Below are 22,282 nucleotides of genomic sequence, written 5' to 3' on the forward strand. Positions count from 1 at the left end.
AAATATGCGCAACTTCGGCAACATGATTATGTTAAGACCATTATACAAACACGCATATGTTCCTGCATGTACCAATATTCGTTAGAAATTTCCCAGAGGAATGTCTACGAGTTGCATCTGCTGTTACGTAGTAGACTTCAAATGCAAAAAATGTTGGTTTCAATTTTCCAAGGGCAGCTATTAATTTGAATTAAAAGCATTCCATAATTAGAAAAAACAGCCGTAGTTATAGTTTAAAAAAATTTACATTGTTTTTAGCGAACAAATGCGAAATTTTTGATATGAAGTTTTTTTGCTAATAAATGCGAAATTCCCGATTCAAAAACTTTTTAATGCAAAATTTGTGTATCTCTACCACTTGCATTTGATGCTTCCGTGTATATTTTATGCTGTAGCTCTCTCTCTCTCTCTGCAATGTATTATCTACAAAAAATGTTTATCTACAATATCTATATGCTGGCGGTTTAGAATTATCCTCTCCTTGAGCTCATTGAAATCTCTTCGCACTTGCTAATACAGTGAATACTCGCTACAACGGTACTCAAAATAACGATATATAATATCCCCTCTGAAACGATATATATATTTTTTCAGATCTTGTTTGGAATTGCCTATAGTCTGATGTTAAACACCTGTCGGTACAGAGGCTACGTCTATAACAGTGGTTTCCAACCGGGGGTGCGAGATAGGAAATAAAATAATTACAACATGTTGACTGATGATAAAAATGGTATTTTTCAATTCCTAAAAACAAATATGAATCATACCTATGCTGACCATATTTTCTCGGAAGAAATATGGAAAATTGGGAATTCAAATGAGGGAAAATACGGGACATCGCCAATTATCGCCAAAAATGACGCCAAAAGCGAACAAAGTTGCCAAATATTGGTGAAATGGGTAAAAAAAAATCAAAATGGCGGGAAATAAAGCATTACTGCAAATTGCAGTGGATTTAAATGAATTCCACGAAATAAACGTTCACGAAGACAAATGTGAGCGAGATTAATATTCTTAATTATCATGTTATATAATAATTATCATGTTATATAGTAATTATCGTTATATAATAATTATCATGTTATATAGTAATTATCGTTATATAATAATTATCATGTTATATAGTAATTATCATGTTATATAGTAATTATCGTTATATAGTAATTATCATGTTATATAGTAATTATCGTTATATAGTAATTATCATAATATAATTTATGAGTGGGAAAATAATTTCATTCTTTGACTTCAATAAAGAATAAAAGTTCAAGTAAGCTTCGTGTAAAAAACGGAAAAAACCGGGACACTTTTGCTAAAAAGTCGGGACGCCCAAAAAAACAGAAAAACCGGACAGACTGTCTTGGTAAATACGGGACGTATGGTCACCCTAATCATACCAATATTTTGACGCCTTATCTTCTGACTTCTACTCGCAGAAATAATGTGCCATACGAATTTTGCGTTGTAGAAGTTTTTTTTTCCGATTACTTGTTTTCGGTTGAGAAACAAATGCCATTATTCACCTAAACTACTGTATTTTTCAGTCAATGGTCGATAGAGCCTGGGCGGTGCACGGAATGAAATGAAATGAAATGTATTTTTCAGTTTGTTTACATTGGTACGTCGTGTTATTAGCATGGTGTGTTCATACTTGATGCTGACTCAGGGAAAAATGCCACAAAAAATCAGTCAAGTGTCAAGGAAACATTAATTTATAGTTTTTGCTGCTGGAATCAATAAGTGACGATCTTATTCAATGAATTCTCTTTTAATAAATCTCAAAAAAATGCTAAAAAAATATATATTTTTTAAATTTAGTTTTTGAATTAATTAAAAAAAAATTAAATATTAGCCATAGCCAAAAAGACATTAAACAATAAGTAAAAGAATTCATAGAAATTAGTTATTGGATAATTAATTCTGTACTCAGATGGCGAAATGTAAAAAAATCACTTTTTCAAAATTTCACGAGGACAAATTTGTAAACAATATTTTCCAAAAATGTGATAAAATGTGATACTGAGTAGGCTGACCATATTTCCTCCAGAGAAATACGGGACATCGCCAATTATTGCCAAAAACTACGCCAAAACCAAACAAAGTTGCCAAATATTGTTGAAATTACGGAAAATCACAATGGCGGGAAATGATGCATTACTGCAAACTGCAGTGGATGAAAATGTATTCCACGAAAAAAAAACGTTTACCAAGGCAAATGCGGGAGATTAATATCCTATATATAGTTGTAACTATCATAAAATAATTTGAGTTGAAAAATAATTTCAATCTTCGACTTCAATAAAGAATAAAAATTCAAGTAGGCTTCGTGTGAAATACGGGAAAAACCAGGACACTTTTGCCAAAAAGTCGGGACGGCCAAAAAAAGAGAAAATACCGGGACTCTCCCGGGAAATACGGGACGTATGGTCACCCTAATACTGAGGGTTTTTTTTTTGACTTATTGCAATTTTCCTCCGTTGGGGTGACCATTAAGTCCCGTATTTCCCGGTGCTGTCCCGATTTTTTTCCAAAAATGTCCCGGTTTTTCAAGCATTTTCAGTGAAGCCAACTTGTTTTTTTTTTTCCTTCATTGTATTCTCAAAACCAGCAACTACAATTCTCTTCCCAACTCAGAAACTACATTACGATATAATCACGACTAAAAATAAGAATGTCATCTTAAATACGTGTCTTTTTTTTTAAATCACAGCAACTTGCAGAAGCGCTTTATTTCCCGCTATTGGCGACTTTTCTGCGATTTTAGCATGATTTAGCAACTTTGCGTACGTTTGGCATCACTTTCGGCGATAATTGGTGATGTCCCGTATTTCGATGCCCGACCTCGCTTATTTTCCTTTAGCAAATATGGTCGGATTACTCATAAACCGAAAGAGATGGTGGAAATTTTGTCACCTTCCAAAAACTTGACGAACGAGACACCAGAATGCGAACAACTCAATTTTTTTTTGGGAAAAGTGACTTGTGTGACATTTTGCCATCTCACCACAGAATTAATGTAATCAATTACAGGGAAAAGAAACTGAATTTTCTAACAGATATAAAACTTATTATCCAAGGTGTTGCGGGAAGGTAAGTCACCTTGCTGTGGTGGTGCGGGAAGGGACAAAAGATGGGATCCACTGCTATATAACGATAATTTTTAAGATATTTTCAAACAGCTACAACGATATTTCTTTTTATCGTTGCCATTCTTCCAGCAGCGTCCAATGACATTGGTGTTTTGCATCGCATGATCACCGGAAATTTCAAAAAAGCTGTCGGTATTGCCGCTTTCTCTGTAAGACACAAGAGTACCGTACGGTAAACTTCTTAATAGGGGCGATGCATCTCTGAATGAATTTCATTAATCAACTAATTGGTTAGTTTCTTTTGCGACGAATGAATACTTCAAAGTGCGTTTTCGGAGGGTACCAGCAAAGCAGATTAAGAAAAGATTCCAACAATATTATAAATTCCGTGCCGCGTGATGACAATGTTGCCTTTCGATACAACGATATTTTTTCGTGGCCCCGCAGAATACCATTATATCGAGATTTCACAGTCAATCGCACTCGCAGGAAATCGCATATCACACTATTAGCCAAGTAACAGCATCAATTCGCCTTATGGATACTTACCTCTCGAATGGACCTCAAGTCTTTGAATAAAGTCCATCTTCAATATTGGCTTGAACATGTTGAACACGACAGAAAAGTACACAGGAGCTGAGTAACAATGAATAAACAAATTAATTACAAATAAAAAATCTATCTATATATATATATAATGTAAAATTGATTTTCTGTTCGTGTGTTTATACAAATCTACAATTTTAGATTGATCGTCGCCAAATTTTGCATGTATACCAAATGGGACCCGACTTGAATGATGGCCTACTTTAAAAGTTCGTCAGAGTAGGGAAAATGACCAAAATGGGCGAAAAACTGTCGGGCAACAATGGTTTTGGGGCCTCAACAATAACTTTCGGAACGTTTACTTTATTTGCCGTGGTTCCCTAGCAATGCGTTTCAGACGTGCATATACCTTTACAATGGTTTGTCACTTCTTTAACGCTGCCAGTGTGTATGTACTATAGTTTATGCCTTTGTAATGATTTGCCACATTTTCAATCCTCCTAGTAATGAGATTTTTTTTGAATAGACGTTAGAATAATCATCAGCATGACTTTGAGGGTAAGGCAAAGGATGATCCCCATAGAAATCAGTGTTAAAATTGCCAATTCTACTGCAGAAATGCGGAAATTTAGTGGGATTTTATTCCACGTCAGTAATTTTAAAAATTATATTGAATTGTCGATTTTTGAAATATTGAATTCGCTTAGAGATACGAAGCCCAGGAAATTAAATACAAAGTAATTAGCCGGACATATTTTTGAGTTCGATATCCATGCAGTAACATTGGTTTCAACTTTTTAGTTATATCTTCTCAAGCATGAAAATTAATGTCTCCTTACTGTCTCTTAATATTCAACTGCATGAATACTCTCATGTAGTTTAGGATGTTTTAAAATTAATTATGGGCCGTAAAAAGTACATCGAAGAAATCCCACGGCTTTAATAAAGATATTTTTTGAAACACAGGCACAGGTGGATAACTTGAAGTTCAGGGGGGAGGAATCGAAATACCAAGCGCGCGCGCCCCTTAAAAAAAGGGAGGAAATATTCATTTCTACGTTTCTAAAGTAGATTTGTGCAATTCATGAGTCGCGCAGGAAGTCGCCATATTGGTTAACTTGAACACAGTTTGTATGTCCCTCCCAGAAAGACGGAGATATCACGTGATCCAAAAGCCTCATTAAAGAAAACCCGGGCAGCGCCGGGTATTATAGCTATTAATGAACAAAAAGTAAACGATAATGAATGAAATGTAATTAATAAATGGAAATAAATGAATAAAAATATGTTTCATTGTGAGGATTTCGTGAAATCATGAGAGTTAACACATTTGCGTGTGAAGCCATCCTGAAAAAATTGAATGCACACTTCGCCTTATAATCAATAAATCATTGAAACGAGTGCTTACCATTAATTATCAGCAGTCTCTTAAGAACTTCCGGAGGATTGTAGTCCTGGAACATTCTCATCATATCAATGCCGGTCTCGATAACTATATCAGGCAGAAAGAACGATAAGAGTATAGTATTGTAATTTTAAGTACAGTGATCAACACCAATTTTGTTCTCAAAAATATTTCACCGATTATTTGTATGCTTTTGGGGCCACTGATTTCGAATATGGCATTGATTGGCTCTAGCTTTCGAGATGAAGTGAAAATTAAATTACAATGGCAATACACCATAAGCAGTATACAAATCACATTGAATCTGTGCGTTATACCGAGTGATTAAAATTCAAACTTAAGGAAATTTTAATGGTTTTAGGGTGTATTGAGGCTACTGGTTTCAAAACTGGGTGTTGGTTTTGCACTGGGATCTAGTTTTTGAGATTACTCGCTACAATGTGTGATTACCATTGAAATATATAATTTTCACTTTATCTCGAAATCTAGGGCCAATCTGGCATAACCAATGTCAGATTCGGAATCAGTGCCCCAAAATCACCCTAAAACCACTGAAATATTCTTTGCCAATGATTTACTGTATTTAGTTATAGCGTGATTATAATTGAAGTTTCCGTACTCTGAGTAGCTTTCCGTCCCAATACAGCCAAATTTTTTGGATATCTGAATGTTACCATAGGAGAGAGATTTATGAAATAAAAAGAATAGTTCAATTTTCGATTACCAGGTGAAAAAGTGGCGCTATATATTTTATGTAATTTTCTTCCCCCTCCCCCATGGACCATATAGCGTATATACCAAGTTTCGATGCAATACGCTTTCCAGAATGGGCGCTACATTGGTCTGAGCAGTGTCAGTATACTGAAACTACTCAGACCTATGTAGCGCCAGTTCTTGTAGACGTATTCCATTGAGAAACTTGGTATATACCCTGTATCAACCATGGAAAAATGTAAAATGCATTATAAAAAAAGCTCCTTTTTCACCTGGTGGTCGAAAATTGAACTTTTTTTTCATAAATCCCTCTCTCCTATGGTCTCATTCAGATATCCCAAAAATTTGGCAGTATTCGGATAAGCAGTTTTTTGAGGGGAAGCTACTCAGAGTACGGAAACTTCAATTGTAAATAAAGTCAGTAAATCATTGGCAAATATATTTCAATGGTTTTAGGGTGATTTCGGGGCACTGATTCCGAATCTGGCATCGGTTATGTCAGATTGGCCCTAGATTTCGAGATGAAGTGAAAATTATATATTTCAATAACTACGCATACTCTCAACAATGTGTGATTATTATTGAAATACATATTTTTCACTTTATCTCGAAATCTAGGGCCAATCTGACATAACTGATGCAAGATTCGGAATCAGTGCCCCAAAATCACCCTAAAACCATTGAAATTTCCTTAAGAAAGTTGCATTTTTTCTTCTTTTTTTGTTGAGGCAGTGATTCAGTTATGATCATGTGATAAAAGTATAAGCATGTTACATGAAAGTCAACTGAAATTCAACGAAAACGCTGTGCGTGTTCGGTCGATTATACCAGAGTTCTTCGACCTTCTTACAGCTACGGACCGGTGAAAGTAGTTTGAACAATTTCGTGGACCAGCGGGAATGTGAGAAATAATTTGCGGACCGGCAAGAAATAAATACACGGGAGGTATAATTTTTGGTCTGACACTAAAATATATAATGAGAGAGAAAACTTGCGCTGAAATGGGGGAAAAAATTGAGGATCAACAAATAATAAATTAATTGGAGAAATAATTTGCGGACTGACACAAAATAGGTGAGTAACAGAAATAATTTGCGGACCGTTAAAATGAATAAATTAAAGGAATCATTTGTGGATAGACAAAAAAATAAATAATTTGCAGACGGGCAGAAAAAGGGTGACAATTTGCGGACTGACACAAAATATGTGAATAACAGAAATAATTTGCGGACCGTTTAAATGAATAAATTAAAGGAATCATATGTGGATAGACAAAAAAATAAATAATTTGCGGACAGGCAATAAAGGGGGAATAATTTGCGGACTGACACAAAATAGGTGAGTAACAGAAATAATTTGCGGACCGTTAAAATGAATAAATTAAAGGAATCATTTGTGGATAGACAAAAAAAAGAAGTAATTTGCAGACGGCCAGAAAAATGGTGATAATTTGCGGACTGACACAAAATATGTGAATAACAGAAATAATTTGCGGACCGTTAAAATGAATAAATTAAAGGAATCATTTGTGGATAGACAAAAAAGGAAGAAATAATTTGCGGACTGACACAAAATAGGTGAGTAACAGAAATAATTTGCGGACTGACACAAAATAGGTGAGTAACAGAAATAATTTGCGGACTGACACAAAATAGTTGAGTAACAGAAATAATTTGCGGACCGTTTAAATGAATAAATTAAAGGAATCATATGTGGATAGACAAAAAGGAAGAAATAATTTGCGGACAGGCAATAAAGGGGGAATAATTTGCGGACTGACACAAAATAGGTGAGTAACAGAAATAATTTGCGGACCGTTAAAATGAATAAATTAAAGGAATCATTTGTGGATAGACAAAAAAAAGAAGTAATTTGCAGACGGGCAGAAAAATGGTGATAATTTGCGGACTGACACAAAATATGTGAATAACAGAAATAATTTGCGGACCGTTAAAATGAATAAATTAAAGGAATCATTTGTGGATAGACAAAAAAGGAAGAAATAATTTGCGGACTGACACAAAATAGGTGAGTAACAGAAATAATTTGCGGACTGACACAAAATAGTTGAGTAACAGAAATAATTTGCGGACTGTTAAAATGAATAAATTAAAGGAATCATTTGCGGATAGACAAAAAAAAGGAAGAAATAATTTGCAGACGGGCAGAAAAAGGGTGATAATTTGCGGACTGACACAATATAGGTGAATAAGAGAAATATTAAATGAATGAGAGGAATAATTTTTGCGGACCGGGATGAAAATGAATAAATTAAAGGGATAATTTGTGTGCGGCCAGGCGAATAATTAATAAATTTTAGAATAATTTGCGGAGACAGGGAAAGAAGACGGAGAAATAATTTGCGGATCGGCTAAAAAAAAGTGAAAATAATTCGCAGACCTGCTGAGGGCTGACAGAAGGAAAAACCAATACAGAGAGAGGTAACAATACGTCTATATAATAAATCTGAAACTGTACAGTCGCTACGTGAATTGATCGGAATGTTTCGCTGACCAACGGTTGAAGAGCACTGGATTATGCAATTATTATTATACTCGGTTATTGATTACTCACCATGTTTATGCGCTATCTGCTGGAGACTGAATCCTTCCATATCGAATATGGCTAAAATTTCGTCTTCTCTGAATTTCCCTTCCTGCAAGTTAAGAAAATTCTACTGTTACTCACTGAAAATATGACCGTAAATTTCGAATATTCGTCGTATGACCGACAGAATCGGTCAAGTACCAACTACAAAGCAATAAAATCACATAATTTAAGAACATGCCGTATTCCATGTTTCTGGTTGTTCCCGATTGGGTGGTGTAAATCCTGCAATTATAATCGAATCCGTATTTCGATGGCGCGACATCCTGTGACATTGCAGTATGTTTAGCTCATTGAAAAACTGGACAGACTCGTCCACTATTTCTGAGCCAAATTATGACGTTAGTGTTATCGCTATTGCCAATCGCGGATATCTATAATGCTTTTTTTTCCCCGACTATTTCCGAGACATTATTTGAGGGGAGAACCGATTCTTTGCTCTGCTATATTGGTGCATTTGCAGCTCCTATATTTCAATGCAACTACGCGTTCAGTGTAAGGGGGCCGTTAAAGTATTACGTCAGCAGATGTTTAGCTGTTTTTGACCCCCCCCCCCCGTCAGCAAAATTCAGCACAAATTTGACCTTCCCCTTATCAGCGAAATTTCGTCAGCTCTGCCCCCTACCCTTTACCGTCAAACCGAAAGATATCCAGGCCACATCGCCATATGGCAATATCGGCTCATTGCCCACACGGACTGGATACCTCTGGCAATTTATTCATAAAAAAGCATACATTACAAAATATACATTACAATCATAACAACTATAAAATCATAATCTAAGTGTAAAATCAATTGCGAGATCACAAATCTACGTATAAAATCGGAAATCAAGCATATAATCCCATATGTTCCATATTAAATCTTAATTCGAATGTAAAGTCTTAAATCCCATATTGAAATCAATAATAAATCAGATAAAATTCATAATCGATTTCATCCTCAATTTAAATCGTTCGATTTCCATGACATTATACTGGTCTTGTGCTATCAGTCAGCCTTCTTTGTATCCTTTACCGCATATTGGGATCCGAGACGTACGTATGTGGGGGGGGGGGGCATAGGGAGGCTAGCGTCCCCCTCTCCCAGATGGTCAAAAATTTATATTTTTAATGCGAAAAGTATTTTTAGTAAAAATTAAAATTTCGGAAAAAAATACCTTCTGTTAATTTTTTCAATGCTGTTTGAAGGCTAAGAATTCGAAATTTCTCCTTGAGAAATTCATGGCGACCCACCTTCTAAGCTGTATATGTTAAACCCGTATCCCTAGGGGTTATGTGGTGTGTCCCCCACCATCTCAAACCTAATTTTGTAAAGATGAAGTAAGCGGTACATCTATAGATCGCTCAAATGACCCGCTGCACAATTCGAGAGCATTTAAGCGGCACGGCACGTTTTCAGATTACTCAAGTGGACCCGTGACATATTCAGAAATCACTCAACTGACCCGTGGCACATTTCTAGAATAATTAACGGTATATCTATAGATCGTTCAAGTGCCCCTTGCACAATTCCAGTGCATTTAAGAGGCCCGCGGCACATTTTCAGATTACTCTAGTGGGCCCGTTAACACATTCACAAATCACTCAACGGACCCGTGGGACATTTACAGAATAATTAAGCGGTCCGTGGCCTATTTAGAGATCCCTCAAGTGACGTGTGGCACAGTTTTAGAGCACTTAAGCGGCTCGCAGTGCAGTTCTAGCATCACTCAAGTTACCTGTTGCACATTCCCAGATTACTTAAGCGCGATCGGTGGCATAATTACGGATCACTTGAGTGACGCGCGCACAGTTCCAGAGCACTTTAGCTGATCGCGACAAATATCTAGAACACTTACATGGTCCGCAACACATTTCCACATCACTGAAGTGACTCTGTAGAGCGGTGTTTCTCAACCACCGGGCCGCGTGTGATTTGCCGTTACATTTTTCCTCGTTCATTTTCCGTTGGTCGGGTGTTTGATCGGGCCTCCAACTCACAAAAATGAATGAAACCGGGCCGCGGGCTTGAAAGGGTTGATAATCACTGCCATGCCAACGTAACACTTGATTGACGCCTAACCTGGTGCTCCCAAATATGCGAACGCGAGAGTTTCTGCGTAACGGTTCGCAGATTCGAACCCTATTCGTCGCACACTGGTGATCTCGCCTGATGTTGGCAATCTGCTCTTTCCGAACTTCCAAGGTGTGAATGCGAGACGGTGTACCATTTGCTGAAGATCCTCCACAGAGAGCAGGCAGACCCCCCTTCGACACGATGCTTACACAACAGAAAATTCAGGCACTTACCATTTTCCCCTTACAACACGAAACGAGCAAAACACCGACACCATAAACACGATATAGAGCCACCATGTACACTCAAACACACGCAACACTTTCCTGCATGTACCTATTCGTTAGAAATTCAGCTGAGGAATGTGTACGAGCTGCGTGTACGGTCAAATACTAGTAGGAGTTTTCAACGATTGGCCGCTTTACAGTCACCTGGACAAGGTCATCAATTCTCGTCACGAGGATGCAGGTTCGAACCCCCCTTTGACGGGACAGTGGTGGTCACCTGAAGTTGGTTTGGGAGTTGGAAAAAGTTTCTCCGCAGAGAACCGGCGGACTTTCAACACGGTACTCAAGTAACGTGAAAATGCTGACACTTTCTGTTTTTTATTCAAAATATGGAAAACAGATGGCAGCACCAATACAACACGAAACATGCACAACTCTGACAACATTAATTCCTTAGGGCCACACACACACACACACACACACATTCTGACGTATACCGATTCGTTGGAAATTCACCAAAGGAATGTGGAAACATGCACTGTAAAATAATATTAGTTCTCACAGCGATCAAACTACATGTTGTAATAAAAATGACGTCATAGAAACTTCTTAAGCCCCGCCCCGTTTACATGTGTAAGATTGGGGGGGGGGGGTAGCTTTGGTGACTATACCTGTACGGCAACTTTTTTCTTCCTCATGGGGGAAAAAAAGGTGGGACGGAGATCCGTCAAAAGGGTCCCATCTTTGTTGCGGAATAATGGTGGGTTACTTCGACCTCCTCTCCCATAATCCTTTGTGCCGCGAATATTGCTGTTAGTTCCTTCGTCGGCCATCTTGAGCCAACCACCCGTTCAAACCACGTGACCAGGGACGACTTCCGAAAAGAAGGGGGATACCGGCATAAACTAAAGCCCTGTTCACATGTGCAATAAAATATCCTGGGAAGTTCCTGGTAACGGGGATTTTCGCTACAAACCATTCACATGACGTTTAGTTTATGCCGGTATTCCCCACTCTTCTTTCCGGAAGTCGTCATTGGTCACGTGGGCTGAACGGAAGTTGTTGATTCAAGATGGCTGACGAAGGAGCTTACAGTAGTTTTCGCGGCGCAAAGGATTATGGGAGAGAAGGTCGACCAGCAATCCACCCCAAGAAAGATGGGCTTTCTTTGTGTGTGATGAGCTTCTCTCCCACCTTTTTTTCCCTACGAGGGGAAAAATGTTGCCATGCCTGTAATTATCATCAAAGCCACCCCAATCTTGCACATGTGAACGGGGCTTAAATAGCATATAAGTGGGTTGTAGTGAAAATCCCCAGTTACCGAGAACTTCCCGGGATACTTTGTTACACATGTAAACGGGGCTATAGTGTCTAGTCTTGGGAAGGCATGTCCAATTGGACAACACATAATATTTTCATGAAATTTTCAAATTTTAGTGCAATCGTGTCGCAAAATCTTGGCACAGGCCGATTGATTGGCCGGTAATGATCTTAAAAATGAGTTTTATGCTGACGTATTTATTTACCTTGGCATCATTTTTACGCATGGCATCAATGTCTTTGACGAACACGTAAGCGCAAAAAATACAGATGTCGAATGTCGACAGGCTGCGGACGAATCCTGCAAAAAGTAAATCACATCATGTGCATGAAAAGCATTTTATTTCTTATGAAGTAAATCGAAATAACACGTAATTCAGTTAAGGTTTAAAATACAATTCAGAATAATGTTTTGTTTATTGGGGGGAGTTTATATACAGGGTGGGCAAAAAGTCCGTAGAAACTTTTAAAATTCATAAAAACCGGAAAAATATCGCTAGGCCGTGGGAATTTTTTTTAAGACAAGGAAAAAAACTAAAAAACAGCCGATAGGTGGCGCTGATACGAGTAACTTCGGTGGAAATATGCAAATGAGACGGTTATAAGACCTTGCGCTTCTAATCCGCGACGAGTTCACCGTTATAAACAGCGTATGTGGAGCTGCTGCACTCTGCCGTTGCTGGATTTGTGACTCGCCTGCAATGTGTTAGGGGTTATTCAAGTATTATGTCAGCATCGAGGGGGGTGGAGGGGGTTTGGGATTTGCTGACTTTTGATGACAGGGGGGGAGGGGGTTTGAAGGTTGCTTACGTCATCAACCACCCCTTTTTGAAGATATGAAATATTCTGAGCTGCTGTCGAAATTTTGCTGACGGGGGGGGGGGGGGAGGAGGTCACTGTTTTGCTGACTTTTGCTGAGAAGTAGGGGAGGGGTCAAAAATGACTGAAAATCTGCTTACGTAATGCTTGAATGGCCCCTTATCCCCTGTGGTGGTGGTGATGTTGAACACATACTGTTGTAAGAAACGATTTGGAGGCATTCTGTTCGTTATTTGAGTATCTTTTCTTTGACTTGTGCACGTCAGCGTCACCTATCGGCTGTTTTTTTTCATGTCTTCAAAAAATTCCCATGACCTAGCGATGCTGACCCTGCAAACCGTTTCTTATTTCGGTTATTTTTCCAGTTTTTATTCATTTATAAAGTTTCTACGTACTTTTTGCCCACCCTGTATATTTTTGGCTCTATCTTTTTCATAAAGCTTACGTAAATGTATTCGTAATGTTACAGATGCGTTTTTAGTGTATACAATCATCAGTTTTAGACACAGAGGCCATTTTGAACAACTCCCTAAGTGCGTGTGCGTTTCGTGTAATGTATAAATATGTAACAATATATCAGATGAAGCGACCCGTCAGCGCATGCGCTTCATCTGGGTGAGGTATGCGAGACCGGCAGAGATTCGTCACCATTACATGCGCATGTGTAATGGCAAGGTTCGGAGAAGGATGATATTGGTTTAAGGAAAAAAACCGGGAGACTCTTCACGTGATAAACCGCACTTCGTCCAGCCACCTGTAATATTCAAGGATCTTGTTGAATATCAATTGTCTTGTTACCGCCTTTTCACACTTTCTCTTCCACGTCTTATTTTTTCAACAGTGTTTCCCAAAGAGGGCGATATCGATCCCCGGAGAAGGCGAAATAATAATCCGTGGGTATAATATAGGATCGGCTTAAAAAGGAGGAGGTGCATGAGAAAGAAAAACCCTGAAAAATGGGGGGGGGGGGGGGCTCTTAGACTAAAAACGTTTCGAAAACCCTGCTCTAACCAGAGCCGGAGCCAGAAATTTCTTCCAGAAGACGAGCCAAAGTGATTGAGCAATATACAGTATGCAGCATAGTTTCCCAACCTTTTTCCCCCATCGCGATCTAACCCATAGAATCCTGTGTTGTACCCGTAGCATCTACCGCCCCCCCCCCCCCTCCTGGAACATTCTATCGCCCCCAAGGGGGCGTTAACGCCCACGCTGGGAATCACTGATATACATGGTATCTTGTAAGTGCTAGCAGGGCCTTTATGTCATCAACCGTCCGTCGTAGAGGTATGATTCCAATTTAAAAAAATGCTCAAAAGGCATCACGAGAGACAGGACAACTTTGTAACTGGGTTCTTTGAGCACACAGGGACGGTATAAAAATTTAGATTTTTTTTTTTGTGACACACTGTATTTCCACTCCCAAAACTACTGCAGGATCATTTTTGAACGCCTGTTGAGCAATTTATAAATTGGAAATCATACCTCTACGACGGACGGTTGATGAGATATAGGCCCTGCTAGCACTTACACGACACCCTGTATACAGTAGAACCTCTCGATAACGGACACCCATGGGACCAAACATTTTGTCCGCTAGTGTGGGGGAGGTACGATGTGCAGTGGAGCCTCGTTTATACGACTTTCACATTCATACAGTGTTTTGCTTTGGTCACAATTGGTTCCTATAAATTTTTATGTTGAAATGTATGTTACGGTGAGTGAAAAAATGAACACCGGTGCGGTTGTTATGCATAGTCACCAATTGTAACGATAAAGAGATTTCTATTGAATCTCACTACATTCATCAGTTTCACCGGCGATTATGCATAATTCCAAAATAAAAATAGAAAGGCCTGATATAAATATCGAAAAAGTTGTAACCTTTCTCCTTCATTAAACCAATTAATGATTCTCATTCGCGCATGCTACGTGTGCATGTTTTACACACGTCAGCAAAACACTGACCCCCTTCCCCCCCCCCCATCAGCAAAATTTCGTCAGCAGCTTAGAATATTTCATATCTTCAAAAAGGGGTGGTTGATGACGTAAGCAACCTTCAAACGCCCCCCCCCCCCCCCGTCATCAAAAGTCAACAATTCCGAAACCCACTCCACTGATGCTGACGTAATACTTGAATGACCCCAAAGGGAGATGTCCGTTAGGGAAGATTCCACTTCAATTAGAACTCCAATCACTGTACTACAATTAGTAATACGGTTATACGAATATTCTTATATATGTATCAATACAGTCGAATCTCGTTATAACGAACTCCAAGAGACCGGAGGAATCACTTCTTCAAAACGAAATTTCGTTATAAAGTATTTACAGGTTGCCTAGCATTGTTCCTATGTATACTTATTTAGGGAATTAGAAAAGTGTTCGTTAAAACTAGATTTTCGCTATAACGGTATTCGTTGAAACGCGATTCGACTGTATACATTTTTTTCCCTGTAAATTACATTTTAACCCACTGCGATTTACAGTAGCGCTTCTTTTTACGGTCATTGGCTAATTTTCTATGGTAATTGGCAGCTTTGCTTATTTTTGGCGACATCTTTGGTTATAAATGGCGATGCCTCGCACTTTCCCGATTTCACATATTTTACTCCAGAAAAAAAGGGCAGTTTACGTATATATCGTGTCATGTATGTGTCGATACTTTGCTTGCGGTTCGCCAAATTGGATCGCGGCTAGATGGAGCCGCATTCTAGTGGGAGTTTGGCCGCAGGTCGGAGGCCGTACACACACCAATATAGAACGCTGTTACTTGGAAGAATACAGATATTTTCAAAATTTCCACAATGCGTACAGAATAACCGAGAAGGCATATTCTCTTACCATCGTAATCGCCTCTACCGATACCGATGTACCTCACGGGTGTCCCATCTCTGTCGAATCCGAGGAAACCCAAGAAAGCATACTTCTTCATTATCTATCATAAATAAAACAATTATCAATCAAAATATTTGTTGTATGCAAATTAATTTATTTCATGCATCCGTAGTCTTTTAATTCAGTGATTCTTAACTTTTCTTTTTTCACCCATGGCCCACCTTTGGACAATATTTCTTTCTCGTGGCCCCATTTGTCGCTATCCAGGGCCCCCCTCCTTATAAAAAAGCGAGACGCTTCTTGTTATCGAATTGATTTTTTTTTGGACCAAATTGATATTGACGAAGAATTTCATGAGTATTCGGGGGGGGGGGGGGAGGTTGGTTCTATGTTATGCCGTCTCACGTCCATGGGCCCCCGGGTAGAAAGGACAGCTTAAGTATGTACTTTTTCTCGTGAATCATGGTACCAGAGCTCATTGTGTAAGTGCCCCTACTGATATCATGACCATACCTAGATTGGCCCTGGTTCTATGCAGGACCGTTTTAGCAGCATCAGTGGCCCCTATATTCCTGGGAATACTTGAGTACACACACACACACAAATCCACATACTTATTCTTATTAGTATCAAGTAGTGGACCCTGCTAGGCACTTAAGACCCTGGGCTATGTCTGAGTGAGCGCATGCATTAAGACGGCTCTGGCTCTATATGGGCAATTCCTCTCTCCCTCTCTCTCTCTTCATTTCCCCTTCATTTTTTCCCACCATACTTCACTTGAAGTTTAATTTCTTCATGCAGTCGACGTTCGTTGCAGGACCATCCCATTACAACGACAGGTAGGATAAATCCCAAATGTTATCATATAAATCATATATGATTTTCTTTCGATATAACGACCCTCCAAATATAACGTCGTTTTCGACGGGACGGAGGGGGTCGTTACAGGACCGTCATTTCAACTTTTTCCGGGGAGGGGGGGGGCAAAACACATGTACTCAATGTATATATATATATATATACCATTTTTAGTGCATTTTCAAAAGCCCCGCTAAATGACGGGCCTGGGTCGTTATATCGAGCGTCAACTGTATCTGATTTTTTTCACCGCGCTTTGTGCCCCCCCCCTCCGTAGCAGCCCGTCATGTCTCACTCCCCTCAACTTGATTTTCACCCGTGACCCCCCCCCCCATCCTGGAGTATCTCGCAAGGGGGGGGGGCATATATCCCCAGGTTAAGAAACACTGGATTAATCATCGGATATTGATACTCACTTCAGGTTCAACGAGCTTTTGGGGGCTATCATCGATTTCGTAACTCGCTCTTGATCGCAAACACTGTACATGTAAATATTGAAGAAGGAAAAAAAAAAACATGAATGACGGCATATATAGAAAATGTAAAGCAACAAACTAGGATATATAGCATTTAGATGAAAAGAAAATGGCTGTCCATACCGTCCTCAAGAGACGTTCCGTCCTCTTCACATCGAATCCTCGAACTGCCAAGGAATCAAAGTATTAAATAAACACCAATAATCATGTGTGAATATGTTTATTTCAAAATACACAGGGTGTCCTGTAAGTAAGTGCCAATGCGGCTTTTATCTCATCAACTGTCCGTCGTAGAGGTATGATTCCAATGTTAAAAAATGCTCAAAAGGCGTTAAAAAATTACCCTGTACAAGTTTTGGAAGTGAAAATACACAGTGTGCCACAAAATAAAGAAAATCTAAATTTTTAAACGATCCCCCGTCCTCTATCTTCCAATTAGAATAATGTTGTGTGTCTGAAACAAACAAAAAAAGTTCCGTGTTTCTAAGTGTCATATTCGCTAAGATATTTGAATTCAAAAATCGGCAAAACAACTTTCTAATTGGAAGTTATGGGACAAGGAAACCGTACAAAAAAATTCAGATTTTTTTTATTTTGTAACACACTGTATTTTCACTCTCAAAACTAGAACAGGGTAATTTTTGAACGCCTGTTGAGCATTTTTTAAATTGAAATCATATCTCTACGACGGACGGTTGATGAAATAAAGGCCCTGCTAGCACTTATGGGGCACCCTGTATGCAGCATGAACAACAAATTTCTGCCGGCAGCGCACGCGTGGGGTCCCACAGACCCCCGTTCCTTATGAAGTGGACTCGTCCTCTGGTATGGGAGCTTCTCCATTTCTTCAGAAGCTGTGTTCAAAACAGTACCTCTCGTACCTGAGACAAAACTGATTATTAAAAAAAATCATTTTTGCTTATTGTATATTAAAATGCCTTAAAAATTAGAAATTAATTAATTAATTTGGGTTGATATCTTTACAATGACCATTTGAGTTACGTACATGTATGTGAATCGCAGGTTTTAACTTGAATTTGAACCGTTTTGAACCATTTGAAACCGTTAAAAGATGAGGTACAGTGGGCACTGAAATTGGTGAGCACACACCAATTTTGCTGCCCACTATTTTTTTTCCAGTCGCGAGCACTGCCTGCCTGTTCCCATCATCAAAGTACGGCAAGTTCAACATACGTATGCATGAAAAATCGGGATGATTTTCATCCTCAAATGCAATTTGATCATTTTTGTCACACCACGGTCATTTTCCGCACCCGAGGGCAATTTTTTTTTTTTAGAATGGGACCTACAATTTATTGCCGATTCCGAACGGCAGGCTTGTTTTTTATACTCATCGAGGGGTTGGTGCGCTAACCCCTCGATGGGGGTTACCCCTGCGATAGCAATTTTTTCTGCGATCATGTCGCCGTTTCTGTTGTACCCCTGTGTCAGGAACGTTTTCTGATAAGGACGAACCGGGTATCGAACTCGCAATACCTCAAAACATCCTTTGGTACTTTAGGCAAGTGCCTTATCGACCTTGTGTGGGCCACCGCTCCCACACAATAGAAATCCCTATCATTTTTCTATTATATCATAGTTTCCCAACCATTTTTTGTCTCATCGCCCCCTTCTTCAGATAATGTTTTCTCACATCGCTCCTCCCTCCCAACGCAATCTAACCCATAGGATCCTATGTTATGTCCGTAGCTTCTATCGCCCTCCCCCCCTAAGACTTTCCGTCTTCCCAACGTAGGCGATAACGCTACGTTGGGAATCACTGGTTTATATGATCTTCATAATTTGTCTCAGATCGGCTCGTAAGTAATTACTAGCCCCCCTTGAAGACCATATGCGGTGGTTTCAGACCAATTTCGCTGCCAAAAATGACCCGGACGAAGAAATTGCGGAAGGCAACGACAGAGTAAGGGGCCATTCAAGTATTACGTAAGAAGATTTTTAGCTATTTTTAACCCCCCCCCCCCCCGTCAGCAAATTTCAGCAAAACACTGCCCCTTGTCAGCGAAATTTCGTCAGCAGCTTAGAATATTTCATATCTTCAAAAAGGGTGGTTGATGACGTAAGCAACCTTCAAACCCCCCCCACTTCCCCCTTTTCATCAAAAGTCAGCAATTCCGAAACCCACTCCCCCCCCCAATGCTGACGTAATACTTGAATGACCCCTAAGTGTTAAAGCATTTCTCACAGCGACTGGCTCACCATAGAGAACGAAGAAAGTGATTTAGAGACGGAAATATTTTTTTTTTTTTGGTAGATTATTTTTAAATTTAAAGGAAAAAACCAAATTAAAAGGTAAAGTCGACTGATCTAATGTATATATGGCATCATCGTGCCCCCCCCCCCCAGCAATAATGACTGGGCCCCCCCCCCCAGACTTCCAAGTCTATCAATTCCGCCTATGCCCCACGCGTGTCCTGAGCTGCCGGCTTAAATGGCGATTTCATAAGTATCAAAAACGCTGCATACAGCTACAATAATATATTCAGTACTTGGCTGACTTACCTCTCAACCACCTGAGCAGGTATTCGTCTGTATGATGTGGCTTCAAAATGTCTGAAAGGCGTTTCCTCAACTATAAAAACAGAGACATACCATTGAAATCAGAGACCATTTCCTGTATATATGTTACGGTAAATTTGATAAATATACGGATAATTATGCATAATAATCCGATATTTATCATATTTACTGTAACATATAAATTCCCATGCACTGTGTTTAGTGAAGAAAGTTTACTTTTGAAAGCACTGAAATTCGTAAAAGATTCAATAGCTTTGTGATTATTTCTCGGCGTGTGGCATGTGCAGTGTTTATAGTGACACCTCAGCATTCGTCAACCCGAGAGCCAAGCATGTGGTCACGCAGACTTCTCCTCCTCCGGAGCCGATACCGGGCCCGTCGGGGTATGTACCTCCGCAGAACTCGCCGATACTACGCAGGGCGCTACTCCGCAGGACACCGTCGCCGATTGACCTTTCGTCGCAGAACACATACGTACAGGAGACGAAGGACTTATCGCCGTGGGAACTATCGGACTAAAGCACAACCTGCTGTACCCAGGAACTGGCTACAGATACCTATACGCAGGTATGTGACTCTAAAATCTATACAATCATACAACTATACATTCGGAATGTCTACTGCTCAAGCTCAGTCTCCTGCTAAACTCCTTGCAGAATACGAAAAGGTGTCACCGTGGCTACCGACTGACAAGGGACTTCTACAATCTCTATCATACACCTGGGACCAGTACAGAGCCAAAAGACTTGTGCAATGGTCAGCGTACTTCAAGAATGCCAACTACGACATATACCGCTACGTAACAGATCCTGACAACAAGCTCGTCGGCAGCACATCACTACAAGCTGACTACATGCACTCCAATCCTGTAATCCACGTCCTCTGGGATAAAGACGGTACCGTACCTAAAGCAACAATTCAATACAACGACGAAGAAGGTATGTTCTCTAAATGGCAGCTAAACTCTAAAAAACCTTTCAAGTACACACACAAGATTCTCAAGTCGCACTGGATTAACGACCTCAAGACTGGCAGCAAAAGGATAGACGACATCATCGGCACAACTGAACATATACCTATACCTAACGGACAAGCTGAACTTATCGAATCAGACCCTGCTAAAAACGTTAAAGCCACGTATATGGCATACCCCCGGTGGTTCCTGCTCCCTGATATGGTATCCCCAATATTCTCTATAACTGACAATGACTCTAAAAAAACTAAATACGAAATTCAAACTTATATGCATGTATCTTTCAATGTTGAATACATACAATACAGCCATTTGGTATACATTGTATACCAAATGGCTTGTATCTGAATATGCTTATAAACTACTGCTTTCGTGAAGAATAAAAATGAATATTTTAAAAGTGCAATGAACTGTCTCTGTCTTCACTCACTTAATTACCATGTAATTAACATTGTTTTCTCTTCCAGCAGAAGAGGACATAGAAACGGCTGCCCAGCACTACACTGACGTATTGTGGGAAGACGCCTGGCTACCGCAGGGTGAGTGTTGACTTCCCTGCATTACTCTGGGGTGTGCCCCTTAAAGTTGGCTCAAGTGTAAAGCTTCGCCCCTGAAAGTTGGCTTTCCGGCAATACATCTAAGGGATCCAACCCACCCCCCAGCTAAACTCTAGGACCACCTGGGGACCTACGGCGCCTACGAGAACATTGCTCGGGTAATACTACACCTCGCAATCCACCTACGCCTGGAAATGGGCACACTAGCAAAGCGTTGGTGCTTCACACTCAACAACCCCTACGCTCACGACCACCCGGGGGTCTGGCTCGACGATTGCGAGAGTTTCATGTGCCAGGTAGAGCAAGGTGAGTCAGGTACTTTTCACTATCAAGGATATCTTCAATAGAAAAAAAAGACTAAGCCAGCTTAAGACTATGCATACTGGGTGTCACTGGGAAGTGATGCGTGAAACGTTGCAAGACAACGTCTCGTACTGCTCCAAAGTCGAGACTAGCGTATCACCAGTGTATCAACAGGGTGCTCCAATAGGATATAGCACTATGCTAGAGATACAAAAGAGATTTAAAGACGGGTACAGTCTACGTGAAGTATACGACAAATTCTTTAGCGTAAGCGCTAGATTTCATACTTTCTTTACGAAGTATGCTATGCTATACGAAATCCCCAGAGACTTTCAAACTGCCTGCGTCGTTTTCTGGGGACCCCCTGGTACCGGCAAATCTGCACAAGCTGCACTCAACTATCCTGATGCTGTAATAATAATTGGTGTGTTCCTGACATGGAATCTGAATGAGCCCTAATCAATCATGTATGTGCATTCATACTGAGAATATACATTGAAATAAGAGATTTAAATTAACAGGTATATGCACAAATAACGTAATAATTACAAATAATACAAATAACAAGAACGTAAAAATGTGTGCACGTATAACGTATAAATATAATGTCACAAGGTACAGTCGAACAACGATTTATGTCCAACATGCATTTCGCCAATTCTAGTGTTATAACAAGAGTTTGGCGTCCCACATACACGTTTTCTCGCCTCCTATAGAATTTAGTTGAGAAATCTCTCGGGTGGCCTGTAGTAGCGAAACATCCCTGCCATCAGTGGACATCAAGCATCCCATGACCATAATCGTTCTGTCATCTCTTATACAACACCTTGCAGAAAATCCTGTAAAATAGCTTCTACACAACAGTGAAACAGCGTTGGCATGAAGTTTATCCTATGACCGTACACGTCTCCTATGCAGCTCAGCTGCATATTATGAGAAATATCTGACATCTG

The 22,282-nt window shown here is 39.7% G+C and overlaps 1 protein-coding gene across 4 annotated transcripts in view; it reads right to left on the reverse strand.

Annotated features, from left to right (window-relative positions):
• LOC149063661 (SEC14-like protein 2) overlaps positions 1 to 22,282 on the reverse strand; it is a 108,600-nt gene that overhangs the window by 5,504 nt on the left and 80,814 nt on the right. For all 4 annotated transcript variants that reach the window (XM_089255932.1, XM_089255931.1, XM_089255933.1 and 1 more), the window contains exons 3-10: positions 19,479 to 19,548; positions 17,079 to 17,122; positions 16,896 to 16,958; positions 15,628 to 15,721; positions 12,174 to 12,268; positions 8,329 to 8,410; positions 5,044 to 5,127; positions 3,639 to 3,725 (exon numbers count right to left, since the gene is read on the reverse strand). In XM_089255932.1, coding sequence (XP_089112058.1) covers positions 3,639 to 3,725; positions 5,044 to 5,127; positions 8,329 to 8,410; positions 12,174 to 12,268; positions 15,628 to 15,721; positions 16,896 to 16,958; positions 17,079 to 17,122; positions 19,479 to 19,548 — 619 coding nt within the window. The remainder of the gene's footprint in view (positions 1 to 3,638; positions 3,726 to 5,043; positions 5,128 to 8,328; positions 8,411 to 12,173; positions 12,269 to 15,627; positions 15,722 to 16,895; positions 16,959 to 17,078; positions 17,123 to 19,478; positions 19,549 to 22,282) is intronic.

Source organism: Pholcus phalangioides, unplaced genomic scaffold, assembly GCF_987345545.1.
Source record: "Pholcus phalangioides strain wild (caught in Gottingen) unplaced genomic scaffold, Ppha-v1.0 ptg000172l_1, whole genome shotgun sequence".
NCBI lineage: Eukaryota > Metazoa > Arthropoda > Arachnida > Araneae > Pholcidae > Pholcus > Pholcus phalangioides.